At 39.6% G+C, this 18945-nt stretch overlaps 1 protein-coding gene across 1 annotated transcript in view; it reads right to left on the reverse strand.

Annotated features, from left to right (window-relative positions):
* Window positions 1-17935, reverse strand: part of PPP2R2D (protein phosphatase 2 regulatory subunit Bdelta) — a 231782-nt gene extending 213847 nt beyond the window's left edge. The window contains exons 1-2 of the mRNA XM_029609992.1: window positions 17706-17935; window positions 17496-17570 (exon numbers count right to left, since the gene is read on the reverse strand). Coding sequence (XP_029465852.1) covers window positions 17496-17570; window positions 17706-17712 — 82 coding nt within the window. The 5' untranslated portion in view covers window positions 17713-17935. The remainder of the gene's footprint in view (window positions 1-17495; window positions 17571-17705) is intronic.
* Between the last annotated feature and the right edge of the window lie 1010 nt (window positions 17936-18945).

The following is an 18945-nucleotide window of genomic DNA, read 5'->3' on the forward strand; positions in this document are numbered from 1 at the left end:
AATATATATTAATGGAGTAGGAGGGAGGTTTCATATACTGTGTAGGTGTCCCCGCACCACTACTTAGTGGTTATAATCATCAACCACCCTCCTCCTCCGTGATAATATTTTTTAAGAAACTTTTGTATATTTATGTACACAGGTCCCACTGACCTCAGACTCTTCCGTGGCTTGATGATCAATGAGTTTACTTATAATATAAACATTTGTTTAAAGCTGCAAAGTTAAAAGTCAATTTTTAAGGAGGTCTATAGAGTAAGACCATCACGAGGCAATATACCAGAATCATCAGAGGTATTATCGAGTGAAGAGGTTGGGACCCCAATAAGGTTGGTTTATCCATCATTAATATATTCCCCTGAGGAAAGACTTACGTCCGAAACATGGACGGTTCGTGTCGGGATCATTAGAGGTTGGATACCACTTACCAACACATTCGGGAAGTCAGATTTATACCCTCCTTAAAAATTGACTTTTAACTTTGCAGCTTTAAACAAATGTTTATATTATAAGTAAACTCGTTGATCATCAAGCCACGGAAGAGTCCGAGGTCAGTGGGACCTGTGTACATAAATATCAAAAGTTTCTTAAAAAAATATTATCACGGAGGAGGAGGGTGGTTGATGATTATAACCACTAAGTAGTGGTGCGGGGACACCTACACAGTATATGAAACCTCCCTCCTACTCCATTAATATATATTATTTGAACCCAGTGACGAGATTGTTAAAATATTATTTCCACTGAGTGTAGGTGGTAAAAACATTTTTCAAAAATACAGATAAACATAGAATTATTTTTCAGAATTTAATATTTTCATCAGCAAGAGAGTTTTTTCTCTTGATTCACTTGTTAGATCGCTGAATTTAGTGGTGACATTTTTTGTATAGTTGGTCTGTCATAACTTTAAGATAGCCAGCTATATTCAATGGCACTATTGAATATACCTCCAAAGTTAGCCGGATAAGAGGTTTATCCAGCTAACTTTACTATTTAGATAGTGATTGAATGTTGACCTCAAAGGTGCACAAATACATTTTTCTGCTTATAAAGTATATTTTATGTGCAGAGAAAGAGAAATTTAATCTTACCTGATAATTTTCTCCAAGTCCTACTACACTAGTCCAAATGCATGGGGTTACCACCGCCTACCAGCAGATGGAGACAGAAGATACACCATTTTTTAGAGTATCATCTGGTGTATAGGATGGTGCAGCCTCAAAAAGTAGCCAGTATTCTTATATCAAAGTAATAGAAAATATCAACTGTCCGGCTGCGGGGGAGGGGGGGGGAGATGCCATTTCCTCGGCTTCCTGCACCCACTGCCTTTCAGCTGCTTAACAGCTAAGTCCACGCTGGCTGAAAAACCAGCTACCAGACCAGGCACTCATCTGAGGGACTATAGAAATCACCTCATGAATTCTCAACTGGGGGGGGGGGGGGGGGGGGGGGAAGGGACCTTTTGGTATCACCACAGGAGAGTGGAGCACCTTTATTTTCCTTATTTCTTTTTTCAAATCGAAGCAATCCTCAGTAGGGAGATGCACATCTACCATCTGCTAAAGATGGAGAATACTAGGAGGCTGATGTCACTGCAGGGGTATATATACTTTGACGTCAGTTTTCTCCATCTCCATCTGCTGGTAGAGGTGAATAACCCACTTGTTCTGGATTCATCTGACTGGACACTAAGAAATGAGAAGATATTAGTGCTCCCGTGCAGACCAAGACTCCAAAGACTTCAGCTCCCTTTGATGAACTGGACATGCACTCCTTAGCCTTCAAATGCCAAGGAATGGATCAAAATGGGAAATGTCCTTATGACCTTAGAATTAAGGACTTTGCTATTGAGGCAATTCCAAAGAGCTGAGGTTGAAAGCAGAAACACTTCCCTTGAATACAAAACACAAAGGGATGAAGAGAACCTCTAGAGATCTTCCCAAATGGGAAGAAAGTTACTGAAAGGTGCAGGGAAGAAAAATATTTCTCGTGGCTCTCTGCCAAAGCAATGATTTCCATACAGAAGTTGGGCATCCCAAGACATCTGTCAACCCCCTTCTGATCGATGGAATGCCAAAACAGGAGTACCAACCTAAGCCATGAGCTTCAAGTGATACTGGAACACAGCTACGAAACTGAAACCTCCCGAGAGCAACTTTTATCACCCACACAGAGAATGACACAGGAAAATGCCATGAACTAAGTAATGACAACCTCTAGGCACCACCTGTCTCATACCTTGACCAGAACCCACTGGCCTGATGGAATGAGAATCACTCCCAGTAGGGCTGTTCCAACTGGCTGCTTACCAGAGCTGCTTTGAAGGATTGATTGATTTGGGGGGAGGAGGGGGCAGCCCACCAATCCTTGATGGGCTGGATGAGTAGCTGGAGAAGTCCCTGTATCAACAATTCCTTTTTACAATCGCCCTACGAATGGACTGATCGATACCTGGACAGAGTATTGCTTCCCTGGGCTGACTCTTCTGACATACTCCTGTGCCTTCCAACAGCCACAATAGATTCTATTCTCTGGGAGTCTTGGAATCACTGGAACTCAGCCCTCAAAGACCCTGTCCAAACAATAATCCTATAAAGGGAATACTTACTAAGATGAACCTTAGACTCTGTATCCACTAGTCTGTCTTGCGGGCCATGGCAAATGCCAGGGTATCAATCTGAAGGATAAGCGAGAACAAACCCCCATTTCTAGACTAACATGAAGTTGAAGGAGCTCTCTTCAGAGGCAAACTCTTATTCCTAGCTTTCCAAGGGACTGTCTTCCACCTTGTTCATCTCCATCACTGGCCCCAAGGGGAATCCAATGGAGGCAGCTTCCTAGAAACCAGAAGTACCATTAGCCAGTCTAGGGTGGAACAGCAATTACCCCCTGTGCAGAAGTAGGGCTAGGAAGAATCCGACCAATACGCTCCCAAACCCCTTCTAATTCTGGCTTCAGCAGAAAGCAGACGTTTGTTGTATAATTCAAACAGACCAAAAGTAGTAGACAGAAAATTATTCGCTAATGCCTATGATGCACCAGCCTATGTACCAGGTGATGTAGAAACTGAAAAATGGTATCCCCTCTGGCTGCATCTGCTGGTAGGTAGTGATAACTCCACATATCTGGCCTAGTGTATCAGGATGAAGAATATGCTTTGTACACAAATTTTGTTAAGTGAATAAAACTAGTCTTACGTGCACAAGACACTATTTAGGTGCAGAAAAAACATGCTTTAATGCACATAAATCATTTTATGTATGCTAAGCATATCTGCACACCTTTTCAGGTAGTATGTTTTATTTAAATTCCCAATTCATCAACATACTATTAGCTTACTACATAGGGAGTTTACCCACATAATAAAAATTGAGTTATGAAAATGTGAGCTAAGTTTTAGCCTGCATTTTATTATATTGGTCCTAAGGAGTTAAAAATGCAACTAAATTTAAAAAAAAAAAAAAATGAAATATTTTCCAGTATTGATCAGAGAAAAACAGCTGAAGGAGGTAAGTGGTCTGGCAGCATTGCAACTGATGGTTTGGGCCTTTTTCTCTCCTGTCACTTTGATCCTTTCAGTCACATAGTGAGCAATGGCACATAATTTGTTATAAATTATTAGGATTCCCTCTCCCCAGGGGCTCCAAAGCTGCCTCTGCAGCATCATTAGCCCCACTCGGCCCATGGAGCAGATCTAACCCCAGGATTCAAATCTGTGTCTTCCATGTGGCAGTGCACAGAAAAAACAGTATAACAAAATCAGCTAAGTTGACCAAACAAAAAATAAATGGATTTTCTAGTATGCAGAAACCTTAAGAACACTCTATCAGAGTTACTTAAAGGGAAGTACATCTTTCTCTTTATCTGACACAAATGAAAAATTACCAATGCTAATTTTCTTCAGTTAACGATAGGCTTATAAAATGAGCAAAAAGGCAGAAGTGTTTTCCTTTTCTTCTGGCCTTTCCACTGGTTAACTCGAGTTTTCATTTCCCAATTCTGTGGACACCTGGCCTACCAAAGACCACCCTCACAAGTTGTCTATTGAGATGAAAGATGACAGGTCTATGCTACTTCTTCCAGAGGATATCGGGAGATAAAGGACTGTATGAGAACCGTTGTTGATAAAATGTGTCCACTCTCTGGAGCCCATGCTTGCCTATATTACTTACTACACCCAGTACCCCTGTACTCAACAACAAAAAAAGGAAAGGTGCAAAAGAGCTTCCAGAAGAATTACTAATCACATTAGAGAAACCAGTTATATTGGTTACACTCATGAATTTGGTTCATCCAAAAAGCCAGAAAACCATACGCTAGAAGCTTCAAAGTCTGAACATTCAGGTATACTGTGACAATCGTTAGCTGGCGATAGATATGGTGGCCAGGATACCCATACATTAAGATATAACACTCCTCTGGAAATAAATAGATGGTTAAGATCCAACAACGTTCCAAATGAGTAAATACTGGATCCAATGAACACTTCAGTGGTGCTACACAGATCTTCAAAGCATCGAGCATTTTATAAAATGGTACACTTTCTTCCTGTGCTTCTAAGTAGGAATGGTTACCCTCTCACCCCTCGCCACCTTTGGTTTAGCTGCTTAGTTTGTCCCTCCATCCCTTTTCTACCTCTGAAGAGCAGTTCAATTGTGCCCACTCCTCCACCAGAGCAGCTACATCTTTTGGTTAATGAAAAGTTGGCTCACTAGACCACACTGGCATATTTCTTCCACTTGCTCTTGTGAACGCCAGAAAGATCTTTATTGTGTACTGCTTGTATCTGGCAACATATTCCCTAGTCATACGTGCAAATTGTAATAAGAGTGTGATAAAGTCAAGAATGCTGAAAGGTCTATGCTATACAGAGCATTCCAAAGATGCAGAATAGAATTTTAATATTTTGATTTTACAGCTGTCAGGTGTCTATATTAACTGTGCCATGTCAGAGGCAAGCATTTTAAATGTTGCAAGCACGAGTTCCTGGAGAGATATTAATTTTGCTCTTTCCTCTTCTTCAGATTCCATTCTTATATAAAAAGGTGTCCATGCAATGGCAGGTATTTGCAATTATAGTATTTTCTTTTTTTTTTTTTATTTTGATTTATATTCCACTTTTCACAGCACTTCAAAGTGGATTATATTCAGGTACTGTAGGTATGCCTCTCTTATTTTTCCAATGCTACTTTTATCTGCTTTAAGCCCATCTGAACCATCAGGCCAGCCTAGTAATGGAAAACTGGACTGCTGATTCTTTGCAATAAACAAAAGATATTATTTGCATTCTGAGAAGTAAGTGCTACTGCTTTCTGGACAGGAAAGATTCCATCAATTAAGGAAACCGTCAAGTGCAAATAGGATTAATATTAGAAAATATTTTCCATAAGTCTACCTCCTCTGATATGAGGCTCAAAGAAGGTACATGTTAAAAAATATTTCTAGACCAGCCCAGTGGCTCAGGGCTGGTGCTGCATATTGTGATGTGTAGGTCCCTTGACTCGATTCCCAGACTGGATTATCCATACCCCAAGTTGGCCAGAAAAATTGCAGAAGGAGAGAAGAGAGAAGAAGGTACAATCCTCAATCGGAGAATAGCTTACCCGCATACCTGCTCTCCGGGGGCGTTTTTCTTTCAAGCCCCGATGGCTGCAGAGAGAGACCGGCGGAGAGAGTGGGCGGAGTCCCGGGCCGGAAGGAGGAAGCAGCACATAAGAGCAAGCTGCAGGCAGACAGAAAACATGAGAGAGGAGAGAAGAAGGTACAATCCTCAAATCGGAGAACAGCTTACCTGCATACCTGCTCTCCGGGGGCGTTTTTCTTTCAAGCCCCGACGGCTGCAGAGAGAGACCGGCGGAGAGAGTGGGAGGAGTCCCGGGCCAGAAGGAGGAAGCAGCACATAAGACCAAGCTGCAGGTGGCGCGTAGCAGAGCCGGCGCTTCGCTGAAGCCACGCACGCTAAAGGGGCGCGAGCTTTTCAGACTTTGCCACTGCTCCAGGTATTTTATTCTTTAAAAAATTTCTAATCTTCTCTCCCCATAATACTCTAGCATATAGAGTGGTAAATAAGAGACCATGTGAAAGCCTGCAGGGGAGATACCAACATGCCAGCTAAAAGAAAGGGGAAAGTGAGGGTTTTCCCCTCCCTGCCCTCTTCATTAGCTTCCCCCCTCCAGCAGGCAATCACAAATTTTATGGTCTCACCCATCCCGCAAGCACAAAGAGCCAAGGAACCCGATGAGCTGGGAAGTATGGGAGGACTACCTAACTCTGCGGAGAAGGCTTCTTTAAGTCCAAATGTTGGACTTCCCCCAGTTCAGAGGAAATCAGGACAAAGCAATGGATCAGCCCTAATTGAGATCAGTTCCCAAGAGTCTATGGCAGAAGAATTACAAAACCCTGCCAAAAGTCCAGAGGTACTAAGGACTGACAGGGATGCAGATATACCACCTATCTGCAGAAAAGTGGAATTGCCTGTCCGACTTGAACTGATAACATTGGACTCAATCTGGGAAATGATGGCAGTGATGTCAGTAAATATTAACAGCCCGATACTGTAAAACCGCGGGAGAGCGGACGAACGCCCGCTCTCCTGGCGCACGCCCCGGCCCTTTGCCGGTGCGAGCTATCTAGTATGCAAATTAGGCGACGCGGTGCAAACGAGGGAAAGGAGGCGCTAGGGACACTAGCGCGTCCCTAGCGCCTCCTTTTGGCCTGGAGCGGCGGCTGTCAGCGGGTTTGACAGCCGACGCTCAATTTTGCCGGCGTCGGTTCTCGAGCCTGCTGACAGCCACGGGCTCGGAAACCGGACGCCGGCAAAATTGAGCGTCCGGTTTTCGGCCCAACAGCCGCGGGCCGCATTCAAATTTTTTTTTTTTTTTTTTACTTTTTTTTACTTTTGGGGACCTCCGACTTAATATCGCTATGATATTAAGTCGGAGGGTGCACAGAAAAGCAGTTTTTACTGCTTTTCTGTGCACTTTCCTGGCGCCGGAAGAAATTAGCGCCGACCTTTGGGTCGGCGCTAATTTCTTAGAGTAAAATGTGCGGCTTGGCTGCACATTTTACTTACTGGATCCCGCGCGCATACCTAATAGGGCCATCAACATGCATTTGCATGTTGAGGGCGCTATTAGGTGCCGCGGGTGGGCCGCGTGTTTTCCTCCCCTTACTGAATAAGGGGTAAGGGAAAACACGCGTCCAGAGCAGGCTGACAGTGCGCTCCGACGGAGCACACTTTACTGTATCGACCTGTAAGGAATTAGAAGGGAAAATGGATATTTACGAGTTAGCTGCAGGAATCTGTTCAGATTAAAGATCATATAAAGAGATCTGATGAAAGGATTAAAGTTTTGGAAAATAAAGAGATAAAAAATCAGGAATTTAATAGTGCAGTTGTTAAAGATAGGGAACAAATTGCAAACAGATTGGAAGCGCTTGAGAACAGCGCAAAGCGCTTTAATGTTAGAATTTTAAATTTTCCTAGAGTGGCAGGAGAAACACCTGCGTTTACTGTTACAAAAGTTTTTTCAAGAAGCGCTGGGCGTTGTCTCAGGTGAAGTTCCTATAATAAATAACTGCTATTTTCTTCCAAAAACTTCTAGGATGAGAAATGCATCTGAGGAATTGTTTCAGGGGGACCTAACTAGCTAGGTTCCTTGAGGAATCAAATATGAAAATTATTGATTGGGGAACATTATTAGTAACTTTTTTCTCTGTTACTGATCTGAACAAGATAATGAAAAAATACTTTAACAGGTTTCCCATTTTATATCTGGAGAAACCAGTTAAAAATTTTCCTGATTTGGCAGTGACAACACAACAAAGGCACAGGGTATTTTTATCCATGCGCCAAGAGGTGTTGTCACTGGGTTTTTCCTTTAAGTTAAGATTCCCTTGCAAATGTCTCATAACAAAATTACAAGAGTCATATATTTTCTTTTCTCCTGAACAACTCAAGGTGTTTCTTGAGCATAAGAAAGATCAGCATCCTCCAATTTCTTCCCCGATAGACCAATAGGGTAGTAAGGAAAAGAGATGGGTTTTTGCCACTTGAATGTTTATAAATAGTTTCTCTTAATATTCTCCCATTATTTCAGCTAGAGTATTATTCTCTCTTCATTTGTTTTGATATTGAAACAGGTTGAAATTCAATAAGGGTGAAAGTTATTTTCTTTTTCTTGTCTATGATTGGAATTATCATTGACTACAGCCTGTGTATTTCATTGAATACAATGTATGATAATTGTATTTGAAAATGATAAATAAAGAATTAAAAAAAAAAAAAAAAAAAAAAAGAAAAGTTGCAGAAGCAGCATTTACAGCCCTTGGGGAGAAAGCAGTGTTCATTAAGAGCAACACCTGGGGTCTAGAGTTAGAGCTCACAATGCAGGAGTCCAGAAGAAATCCTAGCACATGGCTCCCAGGCACAGGAAAGACTGTTGCTGCAATGACCAGACTGGGAAAAGTGGGAGGGTAGATGTATTAGAATAGGGAAAACAAATTCCTAGGTAGCTGTAAATGAAGGTTTATGGCATCAGATCCTAGCCCCATGAGTTGGAAGGAAAAGTAAAAAAATGAGGATGCTGGGGAGACTACCAGGTCAAAAATTATTATATATTGCTTCACAGCAAGAGTGGTTGGATACAGGGAATAGCCTTCCAATGGAAATGGAGGCAACAGTAACAACAAAAGGCATGAGATAAGAACAGAAGATCCCTAGTTGTGAAGAAAGCTAAAAACAACTGGGGACCAAAGGTAATCTAGCAGAAACTAGGAAGATCAGATGGGCCTTAGGATCTTTATCTATAATTCAAGGCTACAATTCATCGTACATGAACTTAAAAATCTGTAACTTATTTAAAAACAGCGACAGTTCCTGAAGGATAGTCAATGCAATAATGATTTTTAAAAAGGATACTGGGGTGATCTGGGATACTACAGACCAGTAAGTCGTCATCGGTGTTGGGTAAAATGTTAGAAGTTATTTTTAAAAACAAAACGGCTGATCATATGGATAGGCATGGCTTGAAGAGGGAAGAGTCAGCAAGGTTTTAGTGAAGGGAAATCTTGCCTTACCAACTTTTTTTTTGGAAGATGTAAAACAATTTTACATACAAAAAAAAACAAAAAACAAAACCCCATTTTATGTGAAGAAGTCGGTATATTTTAAAAACATGCCTGCACATAATTGAAATCAGTCTGCTCAAACTCCAGTTTAGCTCATCCTTTTCCAGATCAGAGACACTTCTAGTTCTTCCCCGATCACCCAAACCTCCCACTCAACCAACAGTAGTCAAGTCTGATATCAACTGCACAATCAGGTGCAAAATTACACGAATAAGTTGTTAAAATGTACACTCGCAAGCCTTTTACAAAAATAGCAACTTGTGTGCATACCTTTTGGCCCTGCACTGGAATGCTCTAGACTACTCCTTTCTTGTGCATGTAAACTGAAAATGTGTACTTTTGATGTTTATAAAATAGCATGCAAGTGAGTAGAAACTACTTACATGCTAATTTTACACACGTAAATGGTTTGAAGATTACCACAATAGCATACTTGGGGTGTCAAAGGCATCTGAAAAAGTCCCACAGGTTGGGTGTAGGATTTTGACTATGGTAAGTATTTTAGTTAGTCTCAGTTTGTATTATTTATGTATGTTATTTCAATCTGTTAACCACTAATTACAAGCAGTATTTTAAATTCAATAAAAAAGAATAAGAAACTCTTCAGGAACCTAAAAAGTCATCAAAAGGAGGCAGTGTCTTACTGTGCATTGGTAATTGGTTAAAGACAGAAAACAGACAGTGGGAGCCTGTTTCTGACAATGGCAAGTCCATGTTGCAACTATCCAGCAGATCCCAAAAAGTAGATCTGCTTCGTTTTGCTTACTCCCAGGGATAAACAGTGATTTTTTTTCCCCCAAGTCCACTTGACTATCATTTAAGGACTTTTCTTCCTGGAACTTGACCAAACCTTTTTAAACCCTGCTTATGCTACTTGCCATATATCCTCTTGACCACGTCCTCTAGGAACAGATTCTTCAGCTTGCTTGTGCGCTGAGTGAAAAAATACTTTTTAAAATTTGTTTTAAATCTGCTGTTTGTTAGTTTCATGGAATGTCCCCTTGTTTTAGTATTATTTGAAACAGTAAACAACTTTTCCCTGTTAACTTGTTCCATCTTGCTCATGATTTCATAAACGTCTATCAAATTCCCTCTCAGCCACATTTTCTCCAAGCTGAAAAGTCCTAATCTGCTTATCCTGCCTTCATAAGGGAGCCATTCCATCTCCTTTATTTTAAATTTTAAATTTCTTATTTGTAATTACAAGGATGCAATATACATTTTACTCAGCGCACAAGCAAGCTGAAGAATCCGTTCTTAGAGGACGTGGTCAAGAGGATATGTGGCAAGTAGCATAAGCAGGGTTTAAAAAAGGTTTGGTCAAATTCCTGGAAGAAAAGTCCTTAAATGCTTTTTCTCTAATCAAGATTGTTCTTGTATTACTTATGTTAAAACTGAATAAACATTGAATTAAAAAAAAAAAAATGAAAGTCAAGTGGACTTGGGTGGAAAAAAAAAATCACTGCTTATCCCTGGGAGTAAGCAAAATGAAGCAGATCTAGTTTTTGGGATCTGCTGGATAGTTGCGACCTAGACTTGCCATCGTCAGAAACAGGTTCGATGGACCTTGGTCTGACCCATCATGGCAAATCTTATGTTCTTTGCATCTTTGATTTCGATAAAAAAAAAATGTTTTCTGTGCATGCCTTCTTGCAGCTCCATCCCCTTTGCCCCATTATAAATGTGAATTGTGCTGTATTAAGCATAAAAGGATATTTAAATTAGACAGTAAGCCAACCAAAACACGGGCAAGCATCTTTGGCTTCATGTCCTTAGACTACACCAAAATCATGTTGGAATCATCTTTGTATTTCATCTGCCCACATCCAAAATGTTGCTATCCAAAAAAGAATATTTATAAGATTCATTATTCCTAACAAAGTTGATAAGTATTTAAAATAAATGTGCCAAGTTGGGTCAGACCAAAGGTCCATCGAGCCCAGCATTCTGTCTCAGACTATAGCCAATCCAGATCAATTGGCAGACCCCAAAGAGTAGATCAATTCTTTGCTGCTCACTTCCAGGCATAAATTATAGCTTTCCTAAGACTACTTGGCTAATAATTGTTTATGGGTGTTTCCTCTAGAAACCTGAATATACACACCTTTAAAACCCAGTTATGATAGATGCCTGGAGAATTGGGGAAGGCCTAAAATCTTAAGTAGAGAGTAATTAATCAGGATAGGGTCTCTTGGCAGTTTCATTTCAAACTTTGGGTAAAATTATTTTTAATTCATCCTAGCAGCAAATAACCCCCAAAACATATGTAATTCTGAAAATGGCCACACCGCTTAATTTTACAAATTGCCTTCTTTAACTGTTTAAAAGATATAACCAGTGAGCAAATTTTCTGATTGCTAATTGCAACCAAAAATGACAACTAGTGACTGAAAAATTACAGCACCATCTCCTCAAGAAGCCAGCAAAGCCATGGAGCACCACAATCTTTCTGCTAGTAGATCAGGGCTGGGTAAGCTCTGGTCCTCAAGGGCCACCAACTAGCTGAGTTGCCAGAATACCCCAAATGAATATGTATGGCATAGATTTGCATACAAAGGAAAAAGTGCATACAAAATGTATGCATATTCATTAGCGGTATCCTAAACAATCAACTGGTTGTGGACTGGAAGCTTTCCACTCTTGCAGCAGATGGTACCAGAGAAAGAGGCAGCAGCATAGGGCTCCAGGAATTAATTCTCTTCCCAGAGCTCAAAGGAAGAGCAGCAGAGCTCAGGGAATCCTTTATCCACAACCTGAAGAGGAACAGCAGTAAATGTCTATATAAATCTAGAACAGCCTAAACTTAGATTGTACAGGCCTTCATTTAAAAAGTAAATAAATGAACACCCAATGGAGACTGTGTCCCTTCAGTCTGTGAAATCATTTCAGCAGACAAACCAAAGATGTGATTGATGTGCCATTCAGGATTCAGCAGTTGGGGGAATAAGCGTTTTAATATGATAATTGGAAATATTGGCAGGAGAAGCATTTACTTCCAGTTGGAACTAATATGTTTACAATGTTAGCAAATGCTAAGCCACTGTTGTGCATAGTAAAACCTATTAATGAAGGGGACAATAAACAAGTCTATGCTGACAGAGGTGTCATCTCTGGGATGGAGTACATTCTTTAGGCTTATTTTACATAAATATGTTAACAAACAGACTGATTTAAACAGGGTTAAAGCTGACTGAGTGCCAACACACATTTATATATCCTAAAGTACTTACTTAAAAAAAAAAAAAAAAGTTTACTGGTTGGATTAATCAAAGGTCCAGGTGCACAATTATCTTTTGCATAAATTCAATACAAGAGTAGTATGGTAGTTGTGTTATTACTGTTGGGCATGCAGAATTCAAAAAGTCAAATGAGTTGTAGATACCTTTTTATCTGATTAACTTTAATATTCAATTGTATCTAGCTTGGAAGGGCTATGTTTCCTTCATCAGGTCAGTGCAGAATGGGGAAACATCAAGATCAAAGCAACATTCCTATAGATGAACATTTTTCCAAACTAGTCCACTGCATTATTGTCCTTATGATTAGGATATTAATGGGTACTTCAAAACTACCCATGAAAATATAACATTTGAAATTAAAATGATCAAATGCTTTGAAACAAAGTAATTTAACAAGAACATTGGTTTCCTCAGTCTATTTATTTGATTTATATTCCGGTCCTTCGGATACTTCAAAGTGGATTACATTCAGGAACTGTAGGTATTTCCCTGTCCCCAGAGGGCTTACAGTCTACCCTCTACTGCCTCTGGTACAAACATAAAGTGACTTGCTCAAGGTCACAAGAAGCAGCAGCAGGATTTGAAACCTGGCTTCCCTGGTTTGCAGCCTGCTGCTCCAACCACTAAACACAGTCCTCCTGTAACTTTAAATTATGCTGTCTCCTTCAGGATTTCTTACCCCTTTAGTATCACCCACAATATGTTTATTGGCCCTTACTTCTACATATACAAATAGATTAATCTGACAGTCACAACACTTTACTTACCCTTTTGCATGCATATCAACCCCCTTCCTGAACCTTTTTACATTTTTATTTTTTAAAAGTGTGTATATATATATATATATATATATATATATATATATATATATATATATATATATATCTCACATTATCCAAATGTTCTAGGCAGTTTATAGAGTAAAATATACATAAAATGAACAAAGAATTAGACATCAAATAAAAACAATGGCAAAAACTTAAAAAATGTAACAAAAACACAAAGCACTGATTTTCCCATTAAGAATCACCAAAAACTTCTTTGAATTAAAAAAAAAAAAGCTTTCAACTGCTTCCTGAAAGCATGACGGCAGAAAAAGACCATATGGCTTATCCAGTCTGCCCATCCACACCAGCTTTACAATCCCTACAACTCCCTCAGAGATCCTCTTGTTTATCTCATGCTTTCGTGAATTCAGATATTTTTACTTTATAACTTCAAAAATACCACCATTGAATTACCACCTCCAATTTGTTTCTACATTCAGGCATTAGTTTACTGTATTCAAGAAGAAACATCTCTCAACAGTTAGTCCATTAAAAAGGATTCACCTACAACTTTGCTTGCTGACCTTTATTTCCTATGTACTACTACTTATTCTATAACACTTCACAACATGCAGAACTGTACAACACAAAAAAAAAAAAAAAGACAGCCCCTTCTCCACGGTGCTTACAATCTAATAAGACAAACATACAGGACAACAAACTTGGGGTATTTCATAAAGCAAGACGATGGCTAGAAAAGTAAAGAAAGAAAAGAAAAAAGTTAAGGCGGTTAAAAGCAGACAGACAATCAGACTTAAGATTTAAAAGCAGCCTCAAAAAGGTGGGTCTTTAGATTATGATTTAATCATGGCAAGAAAGGGAGCATAATGCCCGAGTTCAGGAAGATTATTCTAAGCACACTGTGCAGCCAGGTGGAAAGTACGGAGTAGGGAACTGGAAGTAGAGGAGAAGGGCACAGAGGAGTGATGTAATGCATAGCTACCTTCTAAAAATATGTTTGGTGTCTGCACAATTTGTACTGCTGCATTAGTAGCCTCAAGGAGGTGATCTTTGCAGTCTACCCCATGTACTTTGCAAAGCTTAATAGAGGCAAGACACCTGGGGAGCAAGGACACAAGCAGTGGTATTGGGCTGAGGGGATAAAAAAGTGTCGTCTAAGGAATTTTACTAAGTGTCGGCTAATAAGTCAGTATTTTCCTATAAATTTATTAGAATATCATCAAGTAAATTAAAAGATGAAAGTACAAAATTATGTACTGTTAAAAAAAAAAAAAGCCAATTCAAGTCTACTATGCCATTGAATGGAGCTATTTGCAAGCATTCATAACACCATGTTATTCACATTTCCAGTTTTGAAATCACCAATCGCAATAGACAATGGTTTCTTATTGTATTATATTGGCATAATGCAAGTATTAAGAATGGCTAATCAGCTTTAGGCAATATACTGATTCTGAATTGCAGCTACAGCAATGAATATCATGAGGCAGTTGACTAAAAGTTTCCTTTAGTCCATATGTAAAACTTTATTTCAAAAAGGACAAAATTAATGTGATATTAGTCATGGATTGTTCTCAGAGAAAAGCAAAAAATGTTAAGTTTTAATTTTCCTAGAGAATTCTCATGTCCTTTATTTTGTGCCTCAACTAATAAATCTAAATTTAAAAAATGTAAAAAGTAATTCCACAACATTTAGACAAACATAGGAAATTAAACTGTGCTGTTAATATATATTTCGATAAAACAGTATTGAAACAGCAGTATTTTGCCTAGCCAAAATAACCAGAAACTGTTGCCTTGAGAAAAAAAAAAGTCTGTTGGAATGCAAAACAAAAAAGGTGGCAGCAACTGAGCATGCAAAATAATCATGACATCATCATGCTAACGGCAGAGCCGGTAAAAGACGCCGTTCCATCGGGCGTCGCGCGCCGAAGGGGCGCGACAAAGGGGCTTTCCCCTTTGTGCTCCCCTTCGTGCTAACTTTCGTGCTTTGTGTAAAATAAGTTTAGTTATGTTTGTTATTTAATTAACCTCTATTAAGCTGTCTAAAAAGTTTGCTTTTACATTTTTAATTCTAGATGTTCTATGTATCCGACTAAGGAATTATATTTCCTGCTTGTTCAGTTTGCAATGTAAACCGGCCTGATTTGCATTTTATGCAAGAAGGTCGGTATATAAAAATTAAAAATAAATAAATAAATAAATCAAATGAATGTAACATATAAAACCTGTCACAAATAGACCAAAAACACCTCTATTCCTTCCATAAATTCAACAGACATTGATGAGATTCTTTAATAATCTAAATTAATGACCTCATATAGGCAATTTAAACGGAGCCTTCATGCGAATGAGTGTGCTAAATAGCAGGTAGTATATCTCGCACTACCACTCAATGTATAATCATTGGTCATTCAAAAACATTTTTTTCATTTTTTTGTGTGCCTATTCACCTTAATAAAAGTCCATAAATCCTTCAATGATTCAGTTGGTATTTTCGTGGTAACATTACTTAACTTATTCAAGTGATGTAAAGTGAAGAAACTGTTCGACTCTGTGCCATGAGGATTATCCTCATGGCACAGAGATCCTCATGGCACAGAGTCGAACAGTTTCTTCACTTTACATCACTTGAATAAGTTAAGTAATGTTATCACGAATATACGAAAATACCAACTGAATCATTGAAGGATTTATGGACTTTTATTAAGGTGAATAGGCACACAAAAAAATGAAAAAAATGTTTTTGAATGACCAATGATTATACATTGAGTGGTAGTGCGAGATATACTACCTGCTATTTAGCACACTCATTCACATGAAGGCTCTGTTTAAATTGCCTATATGAGTTCATTAATTTAGATTATTAAAGAATCTCATCAATGTCTGTTGAATTTATGGAAGGAATAGAGGTGTTTTTGGTCTTCTATTTGTGATAGTGCTTCATTGACTGAATCCTCGAAAGAAAATCAGAGAATTTTTGCTATCTGTAATCTTACATATAAAACCTGGACAGGAAAGAAATATTTAGTGTTGCCAAAATTACAATGTGGGCTGGAGATGTGAGGAAGTAATCAATTACAGCATAGATCCTTACAACTATTTTAATGTGGATTATTTTTTTGTTATGTTGTACTTTTAGATTTATGAAATGTATCAACTATAATGGCACATAATATATAGATTTTTGTAATTGTGGACACTTTAAAAAAAATGAAGTGGCTGAATTTTAAAAATAAGAAATCTCCAAAAGAAATCCTAAATAAAACTTCAGTAATTTCTATATATCCTCAGATTTCAATTACAGCAATCTGTAACCAAATGACTAAATTTCCAAAATCGTAAGTCAATTTTTCTGTCTCTGCCCTATCATCACTTATTTGTGAATGCACCAAGAGTTTTCAGTACTCATACTTTTCTTGTTCCATTCCTTCTAGTAGCAGTATTAATTCTTTCTATGATAAGTGAGTTAAATTAAGACACTTGCTGTAAAACATCACAATGAGTCTGGAAGGAGGGTGTTTTGTTTGTTATATAACAGACAGCTAAAGCTTAATAATGTTGGGAAAGTAAATATGTACAAAACAAAAAGTATGAAGACCACGATTAAATAATATATAGCAAAATCAGGTACTGCAGCACTGGCTCAATTGAAAATACCTGAACAAGCGCTATTCAATTATGCTTGTGATTGAAAATATAAAAAAAAAAAAAAAAGAGGAGAAGGCAAGAAAAATAAGTGCTAGACAAAAAAAAAAAAAAGTTGTAAGTACTAGGCCCACGAAAGCAAACCAGAAAAGTCCTTTCAATAGAATGACAGTACCAGTGCAAGCTTAACCAAGTGCATCTAAAGGTTACTCAAAAGGCAGAATTCTGCTCTTCAAAATACGCCCCTCCCTCTTTCCTCTGCATTTGCCCCCAGCTTCTCCGGAAGAGCAGTTTTCCGGTCAACTATCCTCCTCCTCCTCCCTTCACGCCATCCCGGGGCCGGCAGTAGCCCCGGCGCTTGCTTAGTCATTGCGATCCCACCTCCCCTCCCCTCTAAGCCCGCGATTCTGCAGGGCAGACGCAGAACATTAGACGTCACTCGGATTCCCACAAACTCCCAATGCTTCAGCCCCGGCACACACGGTTCTCTCAGAGCACAGAAAAAGCTGCCCGCCCTGCAGCCAGCCGCACCCGGTATGGTTGAGTGACCAGGGCGAGGAGCTATCGGCAGCAGTAGCCAGTGTCAGGAGTTCAACCCCGACCCTTGCCACTCTTCCACTCCCCAGCTGCAGGGGGAGAACGAAATTAAAACCTTGCATTTAAAATCAGAGAAATAATAAAAAGCAGTTACCTTCCGCCACGTCTTCATCTATGGCACCTTTAACTTGGGAAAAACACCACTGAAAGTCATTCCCGCCACCGACTCCTGCAATGAAGCAGACGGGCTCATGAAGCGCTATTCTAGGAAAACTCCCCGTCCCCTCCGCTTCCCACAGTAGGCCGGAGCAGAGCGGGGTTAGGCCTCCCCGGCCGCTCCAGCCATTCAAAGTTCGGCTCTCACCTGCCATGGCTGTCAGTCGGGCCTGACCGGTGACTCGCGAGCTCCTGGCCGTTTTTGCAGATCCTTTTCAGCACGAAATCCCGCAAGATCTTGTGCAGCAGTTCAAAGAGAGAACGAACCGGGCAATCAGAGCCGCTGAGGCTGTTCGTGATTTTTTTTTTCAAAATGGCGCACATTGCCAGTCGACATGATTCGATGACGTCATTTAATAGACACCCTTCGGAGAAGCTCTCGCTTCCTGATGCAGCCCTGAGCGAGAGACTCTCCCTTAAGCACGCGCAGGCGCGCGCAATGACGGGCAGGCGCGGGCTTGTTTCACGCGCTTAGAATAATGGGTTTCAGCCGCCGCTCTGACTGTCCGGCTATGAAGTCAGGACCTTGTTACTCGCAAGGCTTTCCAAATGTTTACAGTGAAGCAGCTGCTGGGAGACCCAATGTAAAAAGCATGGCTGTCAGATTTAACAAGTGGGATGGGAGAATCTTCTGTTAGAAAGGGAAGAGAAAAAAAAAGGCGGGTGGGAGTGGGTAAACTTTCTCATTGAAGCTAAAGTAAAAAGAGGGTATTTCCTGGCTTCCTTCTGCCCTCTTTACCTGTTCTCAGTTTTTCTCTCTCCTTTAGTTGAATCCTCTCCTCCGGATGACAGAAGGAGAAAGGTTCTCCTAGAGATGGTAATTTTCAAAGTCATTTTTGCAGGTAAAACACTGCTCTTCCCACGGAATTTTTTTTTTTTAATTTTCTGTCCTTTATGTGTGTAAAGAAGCATTCCCGGGATGGAGATGGGAAGGGTTTTGCATTTACTACATACATGCCTTTTCTAAAGTATGCGTTTATAATTTTCACAGGAAAATTACCTGCACAAATCGTTTTTCCTAGCTAATTAAAAAAAATATATGCATGCGATTTCATTTGAAAATTATTGTAAAGTCAGTGGGTAAAAGATACTTGTAAACTTTGTACCAATGCAGGCAGTTACAAAATTATCCACTGAAAGTATTTTCGAGGAACATCTACCGGTTGAGGGCAGGAGCACAAACGAAGGCTAAAATAGCACAGCAAAAGATGCAGTTATGCAAATTTGTTTTGTATCACCCTGTTTTGTGCTTACCCCACCAGGCAGTAAATTAAGAAAACGAGAAAATGTAAACTGAATACCTCCCAGTTATTTTTATTAATAGGTAGAGTTTCTGAATTCTGATCATAAGATGATGTCTGTTGAACAAGATCTGGGAGCATAGATAT

Source organism: Rhinatrema bivittatum, chromosome 7 (assembly GCF_901001135.1).
Source record: "Rhinatrema bivittatum chromosome 7, aRhiBiv1.1, whole genome shotgun sequence".
NCBI classification, from domain to species: Eukaryota; Metazoa; Chordata; class Amphibia; order Gymnophiona; family Rhinatrematidae; genus Rhinatrema; species Rhinatrema bivittatum.